This window comes from Typopeltis vanoorti, chromosome 17 (assembly GCF_054136105.1).
Source record: "Typopeltis vanoorti isolate ZY-2024b chromosome 17, IOZ_Tvanoo_1.0, whole genome shotgun sequence".
Classification (NCBI taxonomy): Eukaryota; Metazoa; Arthropoda; class Arachnida; order Uropygi; family Thelyphonidae; genus Typopeltis; species Typopeltis vanoorti.
Window position 1 is genome coordinate 57,265,104 of NC_143565.1, and position 20,795 is coordinate 57,285,898.

The 20,795-nt window shown below is 35.3% G+C and overlaps 1 protein-coding gene across 1 annotated transcript in view; it reads left to right on the forward strand.

Annotated features, from left to right (window-relative positions):
- Positions 1–20,795, forward strand: part of LOC150097421 (bile acid-sensitive ion channel-like) — a 37,345-nt gene that overhangs the window by 4,451 nt on the left and 12,099 nt on the right. Inside the window, exons 2-4 of the mRNA XM_090407563.1 lie at positions 12,423–12,721; positions 16,240–16,366; positions 20,449–20,564. Coding sequence (XP_090263689.1) covers positions 12,465–12,721; positions 16,240–16,366; positions 20,449–20,564 — 500 coding nt within the window. The 5' untranslated portion in view covers positions 12,423–12,464. The remainder of the gene's footprint in view (positions 1–12,422; positions 12,722–16,239; positions 16,367–20,448; positions 20,565–20,795) is intronic.

Below are 20,795 nucleotides of genomic sequence, written 5' to 3' on the forward strand. Positions count from 1 at the left end.
GAAGTTAATTCGAAAAATGTTATTAAACATTATTATCCTACTGCCACTCCATAATTTTTCCCCAACTAGTGACGACTAGGCAATGGCTGTTACGGTGCTTTAGAAGAGGCATATTAACACCACACATCTCTAATAGAAGAACATCGAATTCGTCTGCAATTTTCTGCATTTTTTTGCTGATTCATGAATGCCACATTACCCAGTATCCGAGATGGGCGGGATAAGAATGCGCTTTGCATCGAACGAGAAATTAGCGGTTCAAGTATTTCCTAATATCTATTCTCCATACTCCGTATTGGGGAATAAAATACATTATCAGATTTATTCATGTTTTATTTTATTCTTCAGTAGTATGGTCGGCATACCGTCGATTCAACGTACAAACGAACGATTTATCAAAACTCGAATCGTGTCTTAAATATAACTTTTAAGGTTTTCGTGGTGAGTTATCCATTATGGCTTATTTTGTATGAATCACGAATAATAAGAATCAAGACAAAAAATAAAGAAGAAATTGGTAAACGGCTCATTTACCACAACGTTAACACTGTAGGTAGAATGAACTTAAACTAAATGGTGCACATAACCTCGAGATGTCAGGCACATGACTCATTGTTGCGTTGTGTTGTATGACTATCCTATCCTATCCTAATTAACAGCAATGCAGGTCTTTGAAGTATATCGACTAAGAATGGCTTAAAATGAGGTCTTGGTTTTTGTCACACGAGATTCCACAACGTATCGTCAGTTCTCCATATTTAGCAAATATGTTTATGGAATCATTTAAAAGACAGACAGTCCTCAATAGATACCATACAAAAAGAATTAGCTTCGTAGAAGATATATTCATCATCTGACCATACTCTGAAAAATTTACAATTTTCCACAAACCACTTCACAGTGGGGTCGAATAAAACAAAATCATGTTTTTGTAAGTTCTTATTTCAGTAGTGAACCATGTCGCACTTTCGTTTGAAGTATACAGAAAAAAACTTGAACATCGGACGATACTTTACTTCCCACCATCATCCGGTGCAGAAGCAAGGTCTCATCAAAACACTCAAAGAAAGAGCATGCAAAATATCTAGTGATAAAAACAAAAGGAACAGGAAAAGAAGTATCTTAGCAAAGTACAACTAAATAATGGCTACAAATCTTAAAAAATCATTAGTAACATCTTACAAAGACCATTACTAATCTAATAAATATTCAGAAGCAAGACAATTACAGAGCTGCAGAGCAGACAGCGAAAGGGCGTGTTTGAACAGTAAAATTTAAAAGTTGCTTTCACATTTTAGTTTTACTGTTTAAACACATCCTTTGTTGCTTTCGCATTGAGAAAAGCGACTAAGAAAATGCTGCTACGATCACCCAAACAGTCTCATTCTTCTCTCAAAAGACAGGAGTATACAAACGTTTCTTGCGTGCAGTATCTACTACGTCGGACAGACAGGACAATATGGAGAGAGATCCGAATGAAAGAACATGTCGTAGAAACAAGCAGCGGGTGCAAATTGGGATATGATTCCACCGAAGAAAAACATTAGGTACTTTAGCAGCTCAACATGGATGTACGCATATTCAAAGAAACCACCGAAACGGTACATTGTCTCAACTCAGTGTAACAAAAACCAACGTGCCATTTTAAACCTGATTTGGTCAGCATCAAAGATCTGCATAGCTGGGAATTAGGATACAATAGTCGTAATATAACACAACGCAAAAATAAGCCACTCGTCTGACATTCGAGGCTATATTTGCAATTTAGTTTAAATTCATTCCATCTATGACAGTTGTTACTTTCGAGACTACCTTTTTTTTCTTTTTCTTTTTCCAACTTTAGCATCGACGTTATCGCAAATGACTTGGGTCTATGAAGTATTAAATCACAATAATTCTGGATCGTACATTTTAAATGTAGTTTTAGATTCAAGAGAACTTACTATTTTTAAATTAAAAGAATAATCTCTTCCAGGGTAGATGGTGGTGCCGTGTATGAAGGGGTTAATGATCTCATAAGGGGAATGAATAGCGACAACTGCTGCGACATCTCTATCGGGACGAAAGTACTCATCTCCAGAAAAGTTGAGGATCATCGTGTGCGCTTTCGCACGGACTACAAAATAAAGAAAGCATACAGAATGCATATCACACAACAACAATAACATGCTTCACACGAATGCACATTCTCTCCTATATTCAATAAAAACAAAAGAATTTGAATATGTTGAAATGACTTACATTTTTCCACTTTCACATAGTTTTTCGTAATTGAGGAGGAGTTCATCTTTGAGTAGACCGTATAACATTTCTTCAGACCTTTATAGGATACCAATGTACGGAAAATTTCCAGATTTTCACTAGAACAAAAAAAAAGTCCTAGGTGTTAAACTATAATTATCCATTTCGTATTGTAGGTTAAAAAGCAACAAACTCTTCGGTACATTTAAATTTCACAAATACTGTGAGTCATCTACATTCCTTTTTTATGAGATCTGTAACAATCACGCAATATTTCATTGTTACAGATATGCCATTTTCACAGATATCAGAAACGCGTCATTGCTTCTATCGATGATTCATTTATCATATAGAAGAACTTGCTCAGGCTGCATTGTAAAGTAGTGTTTTATTTATTTATTTATTACGTACTGGATAAATATTGCAACTCTGTTTTTACCTAACTTCATCCGACGGGTAGTGCTTCATTTCCTCAGTGGTGTGCCCCAATTCATCAAGATCCCCTTTCCAGGCATCAAGCTCAAAGTTTATGTAAGATGGCAAAGGAAACTGCAAATAAAATGACTTGTGATGGTCGATTTAATACACAAGAGCAAATATACATAAATATTTCATGAAAAAAATTAGTTTTGCAAATACTGCAACGTATAAAATTACATTGAAACAACAACAACAATAACAATAAAATGTAAGTGAAGTTTTTACCCTCCAACACTTCATGGTGTTATTTGCTTTGGCTAATTCCGATCTAGTCGAACCAAAAATATTGGTCAAGACTCCATACAAGCCGAAAGTGAAAGACCATGAAAGTCATTAAATTTTATTTCAAACATATCCGAATTATATAGCTATAACTCGTATTTCCTCTTTTTGATTTTTAATACATTACAGTTAATATATAGCAATATTTTAATTTTAGAATATAAGCGAATAACTTTATTGGCTAAATATTCAGCTGTTTTTCCCAAAAGTAAATGAAGAAACCTACCCACCTGTAACGTTTCTGAATTGTTGTTACAAAATCGTGGAAACTGACCACAGAAATGGTCTTTGTCTTTATCATGAAGAGGAGCACACCTTTCTGGATATTTGTTGCAGAACTTTCTTCGACTTATTCTACAAAGAACGATAATAATAATCAAATTTTATTTCAAACCTACATTTTAAAACCCATATTTATGAAAGGAATATCCAGATTATTGCATTGATTTAGATTGCCCAGTTAACATGTTCATTGCCAACCACGCGATATCGCGCGGTGCAAGTTCTCACCAGACGGCCGATCACGCGTTATCGCGTGGACGTCTCTAACTAAATAAAACAAATAAAAAAAGTTGGCAACCACACGAAATTCCAATTTTCAGCTTGGCAATGAACGATATCGCGCGATCACGCGATGCGAGTTCTCACCAAACGGCCGATCACGTGTTATCGCGTGGACGTCGCTAACTACATAAAAAAATAAAAAAAATTTGGCCACCACACGAAATTCCAATTTTCAGCTTGGCAATGAAAGTATTAAATGATATGTAATGATGAAATAATATATAAAATTTTCTTTGTCCACATTAAGAATAGAAGATATATTAAAGATGAAATTAAAATTCAACTTAAATTTGTCTCATTGAAATAAAATGTGTTAATTTCATCAGAAGAGGCCCATTTGTGCTTAAATAATGATTTCATCTGCATTTCAAATCATATTGTTGCGCTAATGATGAACGCATTTTAACGATCAACAGATAATTAATGCGGCTTTCTGAAATCAGCCATAAAATATTTCTATATCAATAATTGACAGTACTTCTTGGTGTCATTTCTTTGATGGAACACTCAATGATACGCTTAGGCTAACTTACCCATTAGCATTGCAGTAGGTGATTGCGGGCATCTCCACACGTTCAAGATAAACTAGATCGATGTCAGCCAAGCAAGGATATGTGAAGTAGATGTTAAAATAAGACACTGTTTGATAAATGAAACCAGCTAAACATCCTAACAAAACGAGAACTTTTATAACTCTTCTGTAAATGCATTTAGTTTTTACAATTTCAGGAACTCCTGTCAACATTGATTTTTCCATCAGAGCCTTTGCATAATCCTTCGTTGAAGCCATTATTAGAACTGATCTACAAAAATTACGCCTCTGGAACCTATTTAATTAATCACGTCGATTATTAAGGATTACGTGTAGCAGTTTAAACTTTGGAGTTTAGTTTTGGAACTAAAGTTGGTATGACATGTGATCACCTGTTTCTCCCCTTTAAGACAACTAACACAATGAAGCTCTACGGCAGTTTCATGAGCTACGCCAGCGACCGCTGGTCGGAAACTATACGTGTGCTTTTTCATGACTTAATTATGATAAGTAATTATTATAGAGTGGTATTCTTGGTTATTTTAGGCAAGGTTGAAGTACAGTGAATAAGTAAATCAGCAGAAGCGCCCAGTTTCTCATCATTTACATCATAAATTGTTTATTACCAGCGGAACATGTAGATGGAATACATTTTGCACCCATTAGTTTGTTTATTATATTTTATTCATTCGCAAATGGATTGCATTCGTTATCAATATGCATGCAAGACACATTCGGAAATGAGGCAAAATACTGGTATCTAGTAGAGCATTATGGGATTTTGCTTCTCATAGAACTAGCACAGCCATAAATTAGGAATTCTGCGAATTATCAAAGATGAATATTTGTCAATATTCTTAAAATCCTTGTTGTCTGTTTAAGATATCGATCTTTGAGGAGCCTTCTCTGAATACTGCACAAGGTTGTAACGTTATTTAATACCTGAATTAATCAATCAAGAAAAAAATAACATACATAAACATCTAGTATTCAACTCTGTCGAACGATATCAACTCTAACTCCGCACTGGCTCGGTTATACAGGCGAATCAAATAAATAAAAAAATAATGAAACCGTTCTATTCATTAACGGTTTGTTGGGTTTTATCCAGATATGCGTTTTATCATTTATATAAATAAGTAAATAATGCGCAATGCTATCTTCGAGCGGAATCACCTGGACTTGTTTAGAGTACAGGAAAGGATCTTCATATTTCAGCTGAGTGCATCCATGGGTAGATTTTAAATAGCGAATATCTACACAGCGAATAGATCCTGATATCCTGTACAGGATATAAACTCCAGGACTATAAATTGGTTTAGTTGAAAAAAAGAATTCGCCAGGCTTATACGTAGGCAGCAGCATTTGCGTCCGGAAAACTTCTGGTTTTATCTTTTGCAAAAGCGGTAATAAACTCACACAGTTGACAGACATAAATACTCCCATGGAAAGTTTAGATGTTTTGACATAATTAAAAAAAAAACACGTTGTTTCAGAATTTATAGAAAATTATTGCCATGTATGAGAGGGTTAAAAGAGAAGAAATTGGCTAATTTTATATTTGAACACTTGGAGGCAAATGTTATTTGAGAATACCTAAAGTGGAAGGTTGTTACCAGTTTTCCAATCAACAGGCTGCGGTTTCAATCCCACAGTAAGCGTGATGCTTGTAATTGCTTTGAAGTGGAAGATGGATTTCTTCGCTTTGTGTGAAATCTTCTTATTGGAGGCCTGAAGTGGCTTCCAAAGTATATGTTTGATCTTCGGAGTGGGGTTTCTGACTACAGAAAAAATAAAACGATAAAGCAAAATACGTAAACTGTTCGGTGTACTAACGCACTATACACTTATAACTTTTCATGGTTCTCGGAAGACACCTAAAAAGATGGAATGAAGAAAAGATAGAGAATCAGGATCGCCAAGTTAGTAGGTTTGGCAGAAATGAAAGGAACTATACATAGCAGTTCTGCTAAATACCTATGGAAGTATGAGTAGAAAACACACAGTGCAGAAATTGTTTCTGTGGGACAATGGATAGAGAGAGAGAGAGAGAGAGAGATTATTCATTTATTTTTATTAAAATAACAATCTTATATAGAAGGATCGCATTGATTCTCTGTAATGAGGCCCAGAGTTCACATGCTCATTGCTTATTGAAATAACGTATGATTACAGGTAACACTTATTCTCATGTAACTTGAGAACAAGTGTTACTCTCATGAGAATAACACTTATTATAAAACGATATTGCAGATTATATGCAAATAACAGTTATTGTAGGATAATATTATAACTTGCATGAGAATAACGCTTACTGTAAGACAATATTACAAATTTACGTGACAGTAATAGTAATATGATCATTATTTACATTGTTCCGTTAAATAGCAGGAAAATCGTTTACTGCCTCCTTTTTTAGGAGGGGATAATAATGCCGGTTTCAAGTTGAAAGGTGGATTGTGATGCAGTCGCCCTGCTCAGCCAGGAGTTGATTCCCTTGATCACGATCTTGATGGAAAAGATCTAGGGTGTTCTTCTTGTTGTGATGATGATGATGATATTAATGTAGGATACGACTTCTCACCTTTTTTTTAAAGGCTGCGATGAGATGGTCAGCTACCTCTCAGTGAAACTGTTTTGCTATCTTGTCTTCTGTGTCGAAGAGAGAAAGTGTATATCACTGCTTTCGCACTGATGAAGAGAGAGTTGCAGGTCTAATGGTTTTTTGACTGTACGTACAAGATTGAGATATTCCTCTTCTGAATAAGACAACTGCAGGTTAAGGTAGCCGTTTCCCCAAAGAGCAGATTAATTTGCTATTAAAGGGGCATTCTAAGTAGTTGTTCCAGACTGTTTCATCTTGGTAGAAGAAGCGACAGTTACCCGAAAAATCCAGGTTGAATTTGTGTAATATAGCAAGAATGGGAAGGGTATTGTACCACATTCTCCTTTGAATGTCAGCACATCGGATTTCGTGGCTCTGGTGCAACAAGGTAGGTCCAAGTGAAATGGTGTTTACTGGGATGACACGGGGTTTATACAATGAGATTATTTGGTTGGATTATTGTATTAGTGTTTTGTAGATTTTATTTACATTAGAGGGTGCAAATCTCTCCCATGCACTGCTGGCTTTCAGCAAAATGATAGGCACTGGATCTTCTGTCTCGGGAGGCCTGAACCTCTCTTTCGCTATTCTATCACGCATAGCTACTTGAAAAACAGATTTCAGAGTGTGTATCTGCTCGGTTTGATTAATGTATTCCACATTTGTGAGTGATTTTGGAGAGTGCCAGTAAGCCCAGGAGAAAGAATGTCACCCAAGATCTTCACGTCTTGCCAGAGGAAAGAAATTTCTCTCTCTCTCTCTCTCTCTCTCTCTCTCTCTCTCTCTCTCTCTCTCTCTCTCTCTCTCTCTCTCTCTTCCATCTTAGAAGGGCTTCTTTATAGAAATTTGTTAGACTCACTGCACGTGCGCTGTTGTCATTCTTAAGGTTGTGGAGAAAGATAGACCTGTAGGGGCAGAACTGAAAATACGTTCTGTGGTGAGTTTGTGTGCCACTTTCTGTTTGCTGGGTATTAAGGAAAAAGCGAGTGCGAAGGGTTTTAATCTTGATATGTTATGCTAAACTTGACTTCCATTAACCACACGCCTGTGGTCAATGGAAGTCAAGTTTTGTCCTCCTTCTTTAAGAAAGTACTTAGCTTGGAGTAGGAAAGCTAGTTTGTTTGGTTTCATATGAGTCGATAGATTGTTGACTGTATTTGTTTGACAGATTGCACTGGTGGCGCCAGAATCTTTAGTGTAAGCCAAAGGACACTGGTAGCTATTTGATTGACATTTATTCCTCTCCCTCGAAAGGAGGAAGAGGCTCGTATTGCTGCCCACTTTCCCAGTACTTGCTTGAAATGTTTGATGAGTGTAACGCCGTTTTTATCCACGTAAGAGGGTGTGTTTCCTATGTTTACATAGGAAACACGTGTTTACACACGCGAGTCGGTTTCGTTTTTTCCATTCGCCCCACCACAGTCCTGTGATTTTATGTGCATTTAGTTTGGCTCCTGAGGCCGCTTGATAGTGTTAATATGCTCTTTGTATGTTATGGAAATCTTCCTCTTTGCGGGTTATAACTGTACCATCATCAGCATAGACTGGTAGAGTTATGGCTTGGTGAAAAAGTGACCAGAAAGGGACCAGAAAGTAAGATAGATAAATAGGGAGAGACAGAGAGAGAGACATAGATGTACATTAGCTAAAAGGTCATTTTTTGGGATGACATCATAATTTTTTAGCTGCATTTAAGCTACATGTGATATATATTTAAGTCAGGAAAACTAGAGATAAATATCAGCCAGGAGGATTCTAGTCTTGACTGGTGATGTAGATATTATTAAAGGTAACTGGATGTGAACGTGCATCTTTTTTGTAAGAAAAAAGAAAGAAAGAGCTCTGAAGATGACCAGGATGCCTATCAGTCCACTTGAGGATGGTGTCACTATCAGTATTTAGGGCACTGGTAGCAGAAACTTGAAGCTTGGGATGCTTAAGCACAGCAAGGTTTTTCCAGTGAATAAGAATGCAAAGTCAGCAAAATTATAAGAAAGGTTAAAAGTAGTTTATGTAAATGAAAAGGACAGGTGATATAGCAGAAAACTGAGACCGTTATTTGCAGAGAAAGGGAAAACCGTCTGCTGTTATATACAAAGTGAACAACCAGAAAGAAAATACTGGTGTCGAATCGCGAACAGATTAACAGTTTTCCATTTTTCGTCATTTTTCCATTTTTGTATTACTGTGATTATTGGATTTCGAATTTTTTTAAATTTGGGTAATATATCTCCAGTTTTCATTCTTTATTGATAGATTATTGTAGGGTTTATCTTCATTGCAAAAATAAATGAAGATTAGCAAGAGTGTTAGCCATATATAGTCTGAAGTCGTGAGCGAAAGTTTTTATACTCACAAAGTACTCACAATATTGTTTTTTAAAATAAATAAAATTGAGATGTATTAAAGTCGCAGGTTAAAAATAAGTATTTTAACAAAATCCACCTTTACAAAAAAAAGTCAATTCTTCTTCACAGTTTGGAAAATTAATATTGCAGTTAGTTTGTTAGTTTTCAGAACAATTAGAGCTAATAATCTAATTATTGTTATCGTTTCTAGAGTAATAATGCTGAAAATAGGCAGAGGAAAATCTGGAAAAATAGAGAAATCTAGATTCGTTGATACCCTTATCTAAAATCAGTGGTGTTATTATGCTATAGATTCTTAATAAAAAAAAGGAGAATAACAGATATCCATTTTTATTTTATAGCAAGAAAGAAGAAGATATTTGGCCACGAAAACTCCAGAAGTTAAGAGAGCATTCAATCACAAAGTCCTTTCTGGAACCTCAGTGGTTTTACTCTGATAATATTATTCTAAATCTTACTTCCAAATGGCAACATTAGGTGCTTCTGTAAGTCATACCAAAATTTGTTTCCTTCTCGGCATTTGTAATCGCTCGTTCAAATAGTATTTTGAACCTCATGAGGGTGTGTATGTGGTGGTGGGGGGTCATGTGGTCCTAATTTAGTTAAAAGTTAAAGTTTCTAATACCTTGGGAAGGCATTTATTTGTTTACGGAACATAAATACAAGTTTTTGAAAGAAGACTGAGAGAGAGAGAGAGAGAGAGAGAGAGAGAGAGAGAGAGAGAGAGAGAGAGATTATTCAAATGACTGAATTCTGTAATATTAATGAAGAGTATGTGGTGCAAATCAATTTGTATCTTCCAATGACATTTCTAGAATTACCATTACCAACTAGGAAGTTCATTTAGGCAAATCAGTTATTCAAACTGTGGACACGCCCATACAGTTGCGAGACATACTAGCTGAAAATCATCACTATTTGATGTTGCTAATGGAAGCAATTGAAATCCGGCATTATGAACAGTGGCAGCCGACGGAGAAGCAGAGAAGCGGAATCTTCTGCTATAAGGTGAGTTAGCGAGATTTGGTTTACATGTTTTTATCGAAGCAGTGGATAAGCAGTTAAAGCAACGGTCCGTAATGTCTACTAACTTTATAGAACACAAATAAGTAGTAATACATCAGTACTATGGACCTAACTATTTAATAAACGGAACTGTGGTATTTCTTTTGGAGTAGGGACGACGTGAAAAAATTACTGACACTAAGGGAACCAGCCATGAACCGATGAAGTTTGGGAACCTTTGTGTTACTGGGAGAGCACTGTATTTTCAGAGAAACTTAAATTGCAAACATGTGAGCAATGTAGGGCCTTCCTTTAGTTCTAATTCACATTTTCATCCTTCAATGCATACTATTCAAAAGTTTTGTTTAATAGTATCACTCAGGTATTTTGGAGCATTGTTTTCATTACCATGACCTGTTAATTCACCATTGTTAGAAGAACTGGTGTAGCTCCTCGTCAGACGTTATATTGTTTTTTCCAGGAGTGCACTATTAGGCTATGATCGTGATTCTCTCCGATAGTTAAACTTTTTCATATTATTTTCCTTTATCGTAATGGTATCTGAGGAATAATATGCTGAATTTTTGTATTGGCAAAACCATGGGTCTTTTGCACAATTTAGAAAGCGTTCCACTGTCAAGACATTTCGAATATTCCTTGATTCCGTTCATTAAGCGCTATAACGAGTGGTCTGAGTCTATTTCTGGAGAATCAGCGCCATATCATTACATTTTTGCAACCAATCTTGACATTTAAAGGGCTGAATTCTAGACTTAAAGCATTCCAAAGCTGCCTGTCACAATCATACACACCGATTCCAATTGGAAAAGGATATATAGGGCGATTTCTTGCTCCACCACAGAATTCTGATATTGTTTGTATATATCAATGCTCTTTGCTCTAGTGTAGAGCCTTCATAGCTCAGTCGACATAGACGAAGCTCTTTAGTCAGAAAGACCTGGGTTCGATTCTCATACGGTGGTACGGAGTTTTTTCGCCGGGAAACTCTGATATTTCGTCCCTCAGAACAGGCAAACTGGCTCCGTGAACACATACGAATTACACTCAGGAATATTTAACACCCAGCCATAGGACTGATTCGTCAGCTATGCGGGGTTTGAGCCCGGATAAAATTAGAGGGAGGGGGAAATTGAGATGGTGCCGTACCTCCCCGTAACAGGGCTCCCGGCCGTTGTATCATTATACGAAAACTCCTCTTACATTTTCCTCTTCCTGTCTCCACCTAAAAAGGTATACACACACACACACACACATATATATATATATATATATATATATATATATATATATATATATATATATATATATACAGAGAGAGAGAGAGAGAGAGAAAAAGCGATTGCTTAAAAATTTAGAAAATTCGAGTATATAATCATCTGGTATCTAAAATGATATATTTAAATATTTATAAAACGCTTTTGTTTAAATAAATAATTTACTTTTTTTTTCAAGTTAAGTAGCACACCTATTTTTTTCTAATCACAGATTTATTCATGAATGGTGACAATTATAGTAATAATAATCACGGGTGGAGAATCAATCGACCGTGAGATGCGATGATTGATTCATTAATGCCCTTGGGGATGATGGATAGCAACGCAAAGCTGTACCAATGAAGTTTCACTGAGGTTCGGCTGTTGCTGTTACCCACTTGGGCGATGAGTTTTTGAGTTCGCTCTCTTAAGGTTTTTGCCTTAAGGGAGCACTTTGAGTCTCCGGGGAAGGTGTTCTCCGGCACGGCCCGCTGAGGGGCTTTGTCGGTGAATTATTTTCCTCGGAATTTGAGCGGTTCTGCTCGGTAATCGAGTTTCACTGAGTAGAACCAACGCTGAGATTTGGACGGTCTTTCGCCCACGAATGAGTGGCCTAGAGATCGTCCGATATTTTTGAGATTGAACCTTTACTTACATAGTCGATTGATTCATTCAATCCAATACCCTTGGAGGGTAATGGATAGCAATGCTGTAGCTAATGAAGCTCTAACTGAGGCTCGGCTATTGCTGTTATCCTCCTGCCATGATCAGAGCTTTAATAATAGCTCAATAACCTTATCCCTACACTGTCCGCTACAGATAACTGGCAATATGAAAAGCATTTTTGATTCGCCCCTTTAAGCCAGTCCTTATAAGGACTATAATAATAATCACTGTCATTTGCAGTTGATTAGTTACGGCTGAAACTTTTTTTTTTTGCCGCGAAGTCATGAAACATCTATATCACAGAAAATACAATTTTTTATACTAGCATAGAGTTTTTGATCATGGAGATATATATTTTGTGTTCATTACAATTAAATATGATTTGTTGTTATTAACGGTTCCAGATATGCAATCTGACTTAATATTCTGGAAACGAATTGCTGAAGATGGCGACAACCAAAGAATACATCATAACCCGTTTCACAGATTCCATGATCACTGGGGTTCCTCAACTAGTGACCACCAGAAATAATTTCCGTAAAGCTCTGAAGATTTTTATTCTCTTTTCTTGTATATCAGGATTCATCTATCAAACCACAACTTTTCTCTCACTGTACTGGGCATATCCTTGCTATCCAGATATCGAGTTTGTATTTGTGAAAGAGATCGAACTTCCGGCTATTACAGTGTGCAACATGAACGGGTAGGTAATTTACCTTGATCAATAATTCTTGAAAAACAATCAACTAAATTATCGCACTTCATTATAGGATTGCTTCTCAAGATATATTTCTAATTCGATACAAATATTTGCGTTAAAGTTACCCCTCTAATCGCATGACTTTTACATGACAAAAGAAAATTAACAAACTCTTCTTTCAGTTTGAAACAGAAGTATTCTATGATCGACGGGTATTCGAAAAGCTGTAATTATTTCATTAATGTAATCGATATTTTTTTAGCTAATATAATTTTTCATTAGTGCTCTTGATCAAATCCATAGGCAATGTTATGTTCATGGACTACCATAGCAACACGAACAGTGTTGTTTGCTGTTTGTAATAAACATCGATCCAATCTGAACGTTAAAACATTCTTCGATTCTGTTAAACAACCGAATATTTCAGTGTGTTGCTTAACAAAACATAACACACCCATCCACGTAGCGCCTACTTAATAAATCCAGAAATATATTATTAGGATAGTTGTTTATAGACCAAATACCTTCCTGTCAAAAGTTGTATTATATATTTATAGTAGAGCAACAGATGGTGACAAAATTTAACAGAAATTAAATGAAACATAGTTCTCTTGCCATGAGAAGGAAACATGAGCCATTGAACTACGTTAAGGACATGATTTCGGATATCGTTATTAAAATAGAGATAAATTTAAATATATTTTTGGATAGCTAACCCATTGAGCCACTTTCATTTTACGCACGTAATTACTAAAAATATTATTAAGAATTAGCGATAACTTTTTCATTCGTCGTCGTCCGGCGGCATCCTCTAGCAAGAGGGTTGCAGCAGATGAGCAGCTCTTCTCCATTTCTCTCTGTCTGTCGCCTCCGTCATTCTTAAACCAGTCCATTCCACGATGTCATTGAACCACTCTCTAGTTGGTCTTCCAGGTCTTCTCTTCCCCTCAACTTTCCCTTGTAATATAGTTCTTGTCAGGTGTCCCGAAGAACCTCTCAGAACACGTCCTACAAATCTGGTCTTTCTTTGCATAATATTCTTTAGCAGTGTTCTTTAAATCCCAACTCTTCTTAAAACGTTTTGATTTGATATTATCTCTGTATAGCTAATATTTTCCATCTTTCTATAACACCACATTTCCAATGCAATAATTCTTTCCATATCTCTCTTTCTGAGTGTCCAAGACTCATTTCCATAACTTGCAATACTCCAAACTGTTGCTTTAACTATTGCAATTCTAACACCTATTTTAATATTATTGTTTATTAAAATTCCATAAATGTCGATTTAGCTTTGCTTATTCTGTTTCTAATGTCCAACTTTAAAGTTCCTTTCTCTGAGATCCAGCTACCTAAATATTGAAATCTTTCCACTTCTTCTAAAATCTTTCCTCCACATCTTTACAGTATCTCCTATTTTTCTGCCCATTATCATTATTTTGGTCTTATTTGTGTTAATCCTTAGTCCGTACTACTCTTTACAAGAGCTCAATTCTTTGAACAATTTGTTGTAATCCATTTTTACTTCTGCCATCACCACTACATCATCTGCATATTTTAAGTTATTAATGATTCTTCCATTTATTTTTATTCCTTCTTCTACATCTTCGAGTGCCTCTCTAAGCATCTCCATCTGTTCACTATAAAGGTTAAACAATAATGGTGAAAAGTTGCAACCGTGTCTAACTCCTCTCTCCAACGGAAATTCTCCTGTTTCCCTCTCTATTTACACATACAGACGCTCTTTAAAATTTCCAAGTCATAAGAGTCAATATTAATATTTTCTAGAATGTCAAAAATCTTTTTATGTTTCACTGTATCAAATGCCTTTTCAAAATCTAGAAATCCCCAAAACAACTTTCTACCATGGTTTAGTGTTTTCTCCCCAATAATGTTTAGACAAGTTCCATAGCCACTCTAGCTCCTTTGTTGGTTCGGAATCCAAACTGTTCCTCATTCATTTCTTTTTCTATTTTATTCTTAATTCTCTCTAAAATTATTTGTGCCAAAATTTTTGCTGTGTGAGTTATAAGACTTATCGTTCTAAAATTGTTACAGTCTAAAACTCCTGTCTTTTTTGGAATGGGGATAAAATTGATCTTCTAAACTCCTCTGGTAATTCTTGTCCCTCATAAATTCCGTTAATAATTTGCCATAACACTACCATACCTTTTTCTCCTATATTCCTTATAAGTTCTATCTGTATACCATGTATTCCAGGGAATTTTCCTTCTTTTATCTTTTGAATTGCTAGATTCAATTCCTCCCTCATGATGTACAGCCTCTGCCCACTATGATCTTTCATTTGATTTTCTCCTCTTCCTTTGTCTTCATAAAGTTTACTTACATATTCTTCCCATCTCTGTAATATCTTCTCTTTTTCTATCAGAATCCCACCTCTTTCATTCTTGACTGCTCCAGTCCCTTGCATCTCTCTCCTTCCTGTCATCATATTAATGTTTTTATAAACACCTTTTATGTCCTTTCTTTCTGCCTTTACTGTTGTATCTAACTTGTATGTTAACTTATTTCATCTAACCACTCTTCCTTTTTCCTTCTTATCTCTCTTTGTATCTCCCTACTCAAGTCTTTATACTGCTTTTTGTCTCTCCGCTGTTTTATTGTTAACTGACTTTCTTCATTGTGATATTTTCCTCAAAATATTGTCCGTCATCCACGGCTTCTTTCTTTTCTCTCTTTCTTCTTCTGTTTTGGCTAAATGTAATTCTGTAGCAATAATTATGCTTTCCTTCAGAATCTTCCATTTTTGACTTACATCATTACTTTCTTGTATATTTCTCTCATTCATTTCTTCTTCTACTTTCTTTGCGAATTCATTCGCCGTACTTGGTATCTTCAGCCGCTCCATGTTCCATGATTTGTTCCGTTTCCCTGCAGTTACCTTTTTTAGATTAATCCTTATCTTAGTTGAAAACAATATATGATCTGTATCACAGTCTGTTCCTGGATATATTGTCACATCTTTTATAATGTTTCTCTATCTTTTGTTTATCAAAACATAATCTATCTGATTTCTTCTACTATTCATATCCTTCCCTGGGGTTTTCCATGTATACAATCTTCTTGGCTGTTTCTTAAACCAAGTGTTCATAATTGCTAAATCATGTTTTCTACAGAAATCCAACAACACATCTCTTTAATTTCTTACTCCCAATCCATATAGCCCAACAATATCTTCCTCCCTTACTTATCCGATTTTTGTATTCATATCGCCCTTTTTCAACTTTTTCCAACTTTTTTCATTAAGTCTCAAAAAAACTCTTTTTGAAATTTACAAATCGAACTTGATAAGTTCTGCATGCATTTTTGTGATTTCTTTTTACGTAGAGTTTTCATATAAAGGATGGTTCTGCTTCCTTATACAGGTTAGCCTGTATTACAAAACGTGGATAAATAAAAAGGTATTAAATTACGCATATCGTAGTTAGAATAAGTAGTTATTTAGATTATATTTCAATTGTTAAAAATTAAAAATGAATGTTTATATACTTCTGTCCCAGAATACAACGAAATCTTCTTTGCCAACAAGTTCCAGATAAATGTAGCACAGTTTACAACTTAGAACATTATTGTGAATCTCATCCCCACATCTGTACGAATTTCGATCATGAAAAGGACCAGTTGATAGTGAGTTCTTCAGTTTACAGATAATTAAATTATTTAGATAAAAATGATATTTTTATTTTATTACCTAAGATTTGTGAACAGTCTTCTGTACTTGTCAACCATTAAACGATTTTTTAACAATAAAGTATTCTGTGCCCCCTCTTTGTTAAAATACGATTGTATTTTAACAAAGAGGGGGCACAGGCTACATAGTTACAAGAACGTCCTGGAAACTCTTTAATTACAACTAGTTAACACATCCTCCATAAATATATATAATATATATATATATATATATATATATATAATAAAATTACCCACCTTTACAATGGGTTGCCCTGGTGTTGTACCATCTTTAGACTTGAAATTTGTTTCAGGTGCAAACTTTGCAAACTTAATTGTTTGCATACTTGGGATTAGCAGTTAAAATAACCAAGTTTATAAAATTCCTTGGTTATCCTAATATATATATATATATATATATATATGGGGGATACATGTTAAAGATACCAAGCTATTTTAAATCTAGTTTTACTCCATTTCCCAAGTAAGCAAACAGACAAACAAGCAAAGTTTGCGCCTGCACGTATTGGAAGTCTAGCTAACCCTGAAAGTAGTGCAAGTCAAGGCAACTGATTGTAATGAGACCTCAATAAAGGTCGAAACCGGTCTGGGTAGTAGCCCCTTGCCTTTAACACACAGCATCACACATCTCCTCAAGGAGATGGGCTGTGCATTAAGGGTAAATATTAAGAATAGTGATCAGAGCTTATTCTATTTTTACCATGAGTTGCCTTGACTTGCACTACTTTGAGGGTCAGCTAGACTTCCAATACGCGCAGGGCAAACTTGACTTGTTTGTCTGTAGCTTACTTGGGAAATGGAGTAAAACCATGTTTAAAATAGCTTGGTATCTTTAACAGTTATTATAACAAAAGTAAAATACTTTCTCATATATATATATATATGTTAAAGATACCAAAGCAAACAGACAAAGAAGTCAAGTTTGCGCCTGCAAGTGTTGCAAGTCTAGCTGATCCTGCACCTAGTACAAGATCAAGGCAATTCATGGTAAAAGTAGAATAAGCTCTGATCACTATTTTTAATATTTATACTTAATGCAAAGCACATCTCCTGGAGGAGATGTATGATGCTTTGAGGTCTCATCAGTGGGAGCCAGGCTAGAAATACCAAGATTTTAGTAATACAGAGCTTATAAGTATTTTACCAGAACAAGTTACCCTAAGGTGTTTTAACCTTATTAAATAAAAATCTTAGGAGGAGATATATAAATGGAAAGTATTTTACCTTGGGTATAATAAATGTTAAAGATACCAAGCTATTTTAAACCTGGATTTACTCCATTTCCCAAGTAAGCAAACAGACATAGAAGTCAAGTTTGCACCTGCAAGTCTATAAACTCTGTATTACTAAAATCTTGGTATTTCTAGCCTTGCTCCCACTGATGAGACCTCAATAAAGGTCGAAATCAGTTTGGGTAGTGGCCCCTTGCCTTTAATACAAAGCATCACACATCTCCTCCAGGACCAGGAGATATATATATATGTTGCCTTGGTCTTGCACTACCTGTAGGATCAGCTAAACTTGCATCACTTGCAGGCGCAAACTTAACTTGTTTGTCTGTTTGCTTACTTGGGAAATGGAGTAAAACCAGGTTTAAAATTGCTTGGTATTTTTAACATATATATATATATATATATATATATATATATATATATATATATATATATATATATATATATATATATATATATATATATACATATATATATATATATATATATATGTATATACATGTATATTAGGGTTGCCAAGTAATTTTATAAGCTTGGTTATTTAACTCCTAATCCCAAGTATGCAAACAATTAAGTTTCGCCTGAAACATAGTTCAAGTCTAAAGATGGTCTCCTCAATGAGTAGCTAGACCCTAAATACCAAGGTTTAGGGTATTTATTGGTATTTAGGGTCTAGCTACTCACTGAGAAGACCTCAAAAAAGGTTGAAACCAGTCTGGGTAGTGACCCCACCCATAATGTATTGCAGTATACATCTTTTAGTGAGATGTGCTAAAAATAGTGAAAATACTAAGAATAGTGATCAGAGCTTTACCCACCTTTACAATGAGTTGCCCTGGTGTTGTATCATCTTTAGACTTGAACTATTTTTAAGGCGCAAACTTGATTGTTTACATACTTGGGTTTAGGAGTTAAGTAACAAAGGTTATAAAATTACTTGGTAACCCTAATATGCAGTATCCTCAAGTTAAAAAATTAATTATATATATATATATATATATATATATATATATATATATATATATATATATATATATATATATATATATATATATATATATATATATATATATATACAGGGTGTTCGGGATAAATTTGACAGTTTCGTAAGGAAAAAGAAAATCTTCTTTGTATCTATTAAATTTAATGAATTGACAAAAAACATTACAGGCAGAGTTAATTACAATACTATCAACAAGATTTACTCAAAATAACCACCATTAGCATCGATCACAGCTTCAATTCTGCTTCGGAACCTCGAACAAGCTGATGCTACAGTCTCCCTGGGAAGGGCCGCAAAAACTGTTTTAATTTTATCCATTAACTGGGCTTTTGTATTACTGGAAGTGCGATTGGTGTCTTTTTCAACTGCGCCCCATACAAAATAATCCATGGGGTTAAGGTCTGGGGAGTTTGGAGGCCAAACATTTGGACTGGTGAAGTCGTAGAAATTTTCAGACAACCATTTTTGACTTTTCCCAGAGGTGTGGCAAGGGGCCGAATCCTGCTGCCATACATACGGCCTACCATTGGCTACCCTTGTTATCCAGGGCTTGACTACAGTTAGCAACTCCACGAACAAAGCCCGAATTCCAATGCCAGGGTTCTTCAACACCTGTTCCTGCAGATTTGCGAGGAATTCTGCTGTACGAACGCAATCAGATCGTCTGCTAGGGATCTTTCTTCTTGCTACATCCTCGTAGTCACCATTGCAAGTCTCTAGTTCATGCCTGATTGTTTTTACTGTATTCAGGGAGCATTGGGCAGCAGTCGTAATATCCTTATTTTGATGGCGGGCACGAATCATCATGATACAAGTTATTCTCTTCCATGATTCAGGTGGGTTCCAGCTATCCATCCTTTCTGACATCTTGTATATGAATGAAGAAGGGTCCAAACTTTTAAATGAAGAGAAGTGTGTGTTAATACATGTAACTTACGGAAAAATATAATTAATTATAAATATGTCAAATTTATCCCGAACACCCTGTATATATATTATACACACTTTTTAGTTAGCGCATGAGAGACTCCAGGATACCAGAATTGACATTTTGGATTCCAGATGAAGTATTGTCAGAAGTTATTGCTTCCTACCCAGGTCCAGACTGCCAGTGCAGTCTACCATCATTCTCCGAAGTGCTCAATCTCTGTAGATCTGTGTGTCTGTTTTGAGGGATGAAAAACACGATTTCCCCGGAGAAAAAAATTCTTCACCTCTGTACGAGACAAGATAACTCACCTTTAGGGGAAAGAGACCAGATGAAGGTTCCTCAAGTCATAGACTGGAATCAAACTCAGGTATTTGTGACCAAAGGACTCATCTATACTGACTGAGCTACGGAGGTTCCAAATATTCCTTTATGGCCTTAGCTGCATTGTACAAATTCATAAGATATTCAGAAATATTTACTTATCTTTTGTTTTAATTTTAACATTTTTTAAAAATTTTTCTAACAATTTCAGAAACGTTCATTTAAAGAAACCTTTAATCTGAAATCTTCTTACCAATTCATCTATTTAGTTTTTTTTGGTGATAGGAAGTACTTTGGGAAACCATGATCCAGAAAATTATCTTTGAGGGAGCTGGATTTTGAAACACATGGTGCGAAATTTGGATTAAAATAATTGCTTTTGGGAAATCAAACAAATACCATGATCTCTCGTAGTTTTTTATGGTTAATGCTGAATTTAATTCTTATAATACGAACTAATTCGCAATTGCAAAATGTTAATAATGCAACGAAAAATGTTACCAGAAAACTAATCTTTTTGTTTTTATCTTAGATTCCGTGGAGAATGACTGCATATGCGAGCTATGAAGAGGCAGAAGAGTTTGGACATGCAATTAACGATACAATTACAGGTTGCTGGACTCTTTATAAGAAGTTCGAATACTGCAAGTAAGTACAAAAAGTTTTGAAATAGAGACAAGATATATAAAATAGGATATAAATATTCTACACAGGGAATAATGAAAGCCTAGATCATGTTCTGCATTAGTACTATGATAGCTGCACAATTAGGTACGTCGGAAACCTTGCCTGGAGATCAAACATAGAACTTTTTCTCTAGCCACTCAAGGCTTCAAATAAGTAGGATTGTGGTGTCACACATTCGGATGAAATCCATTT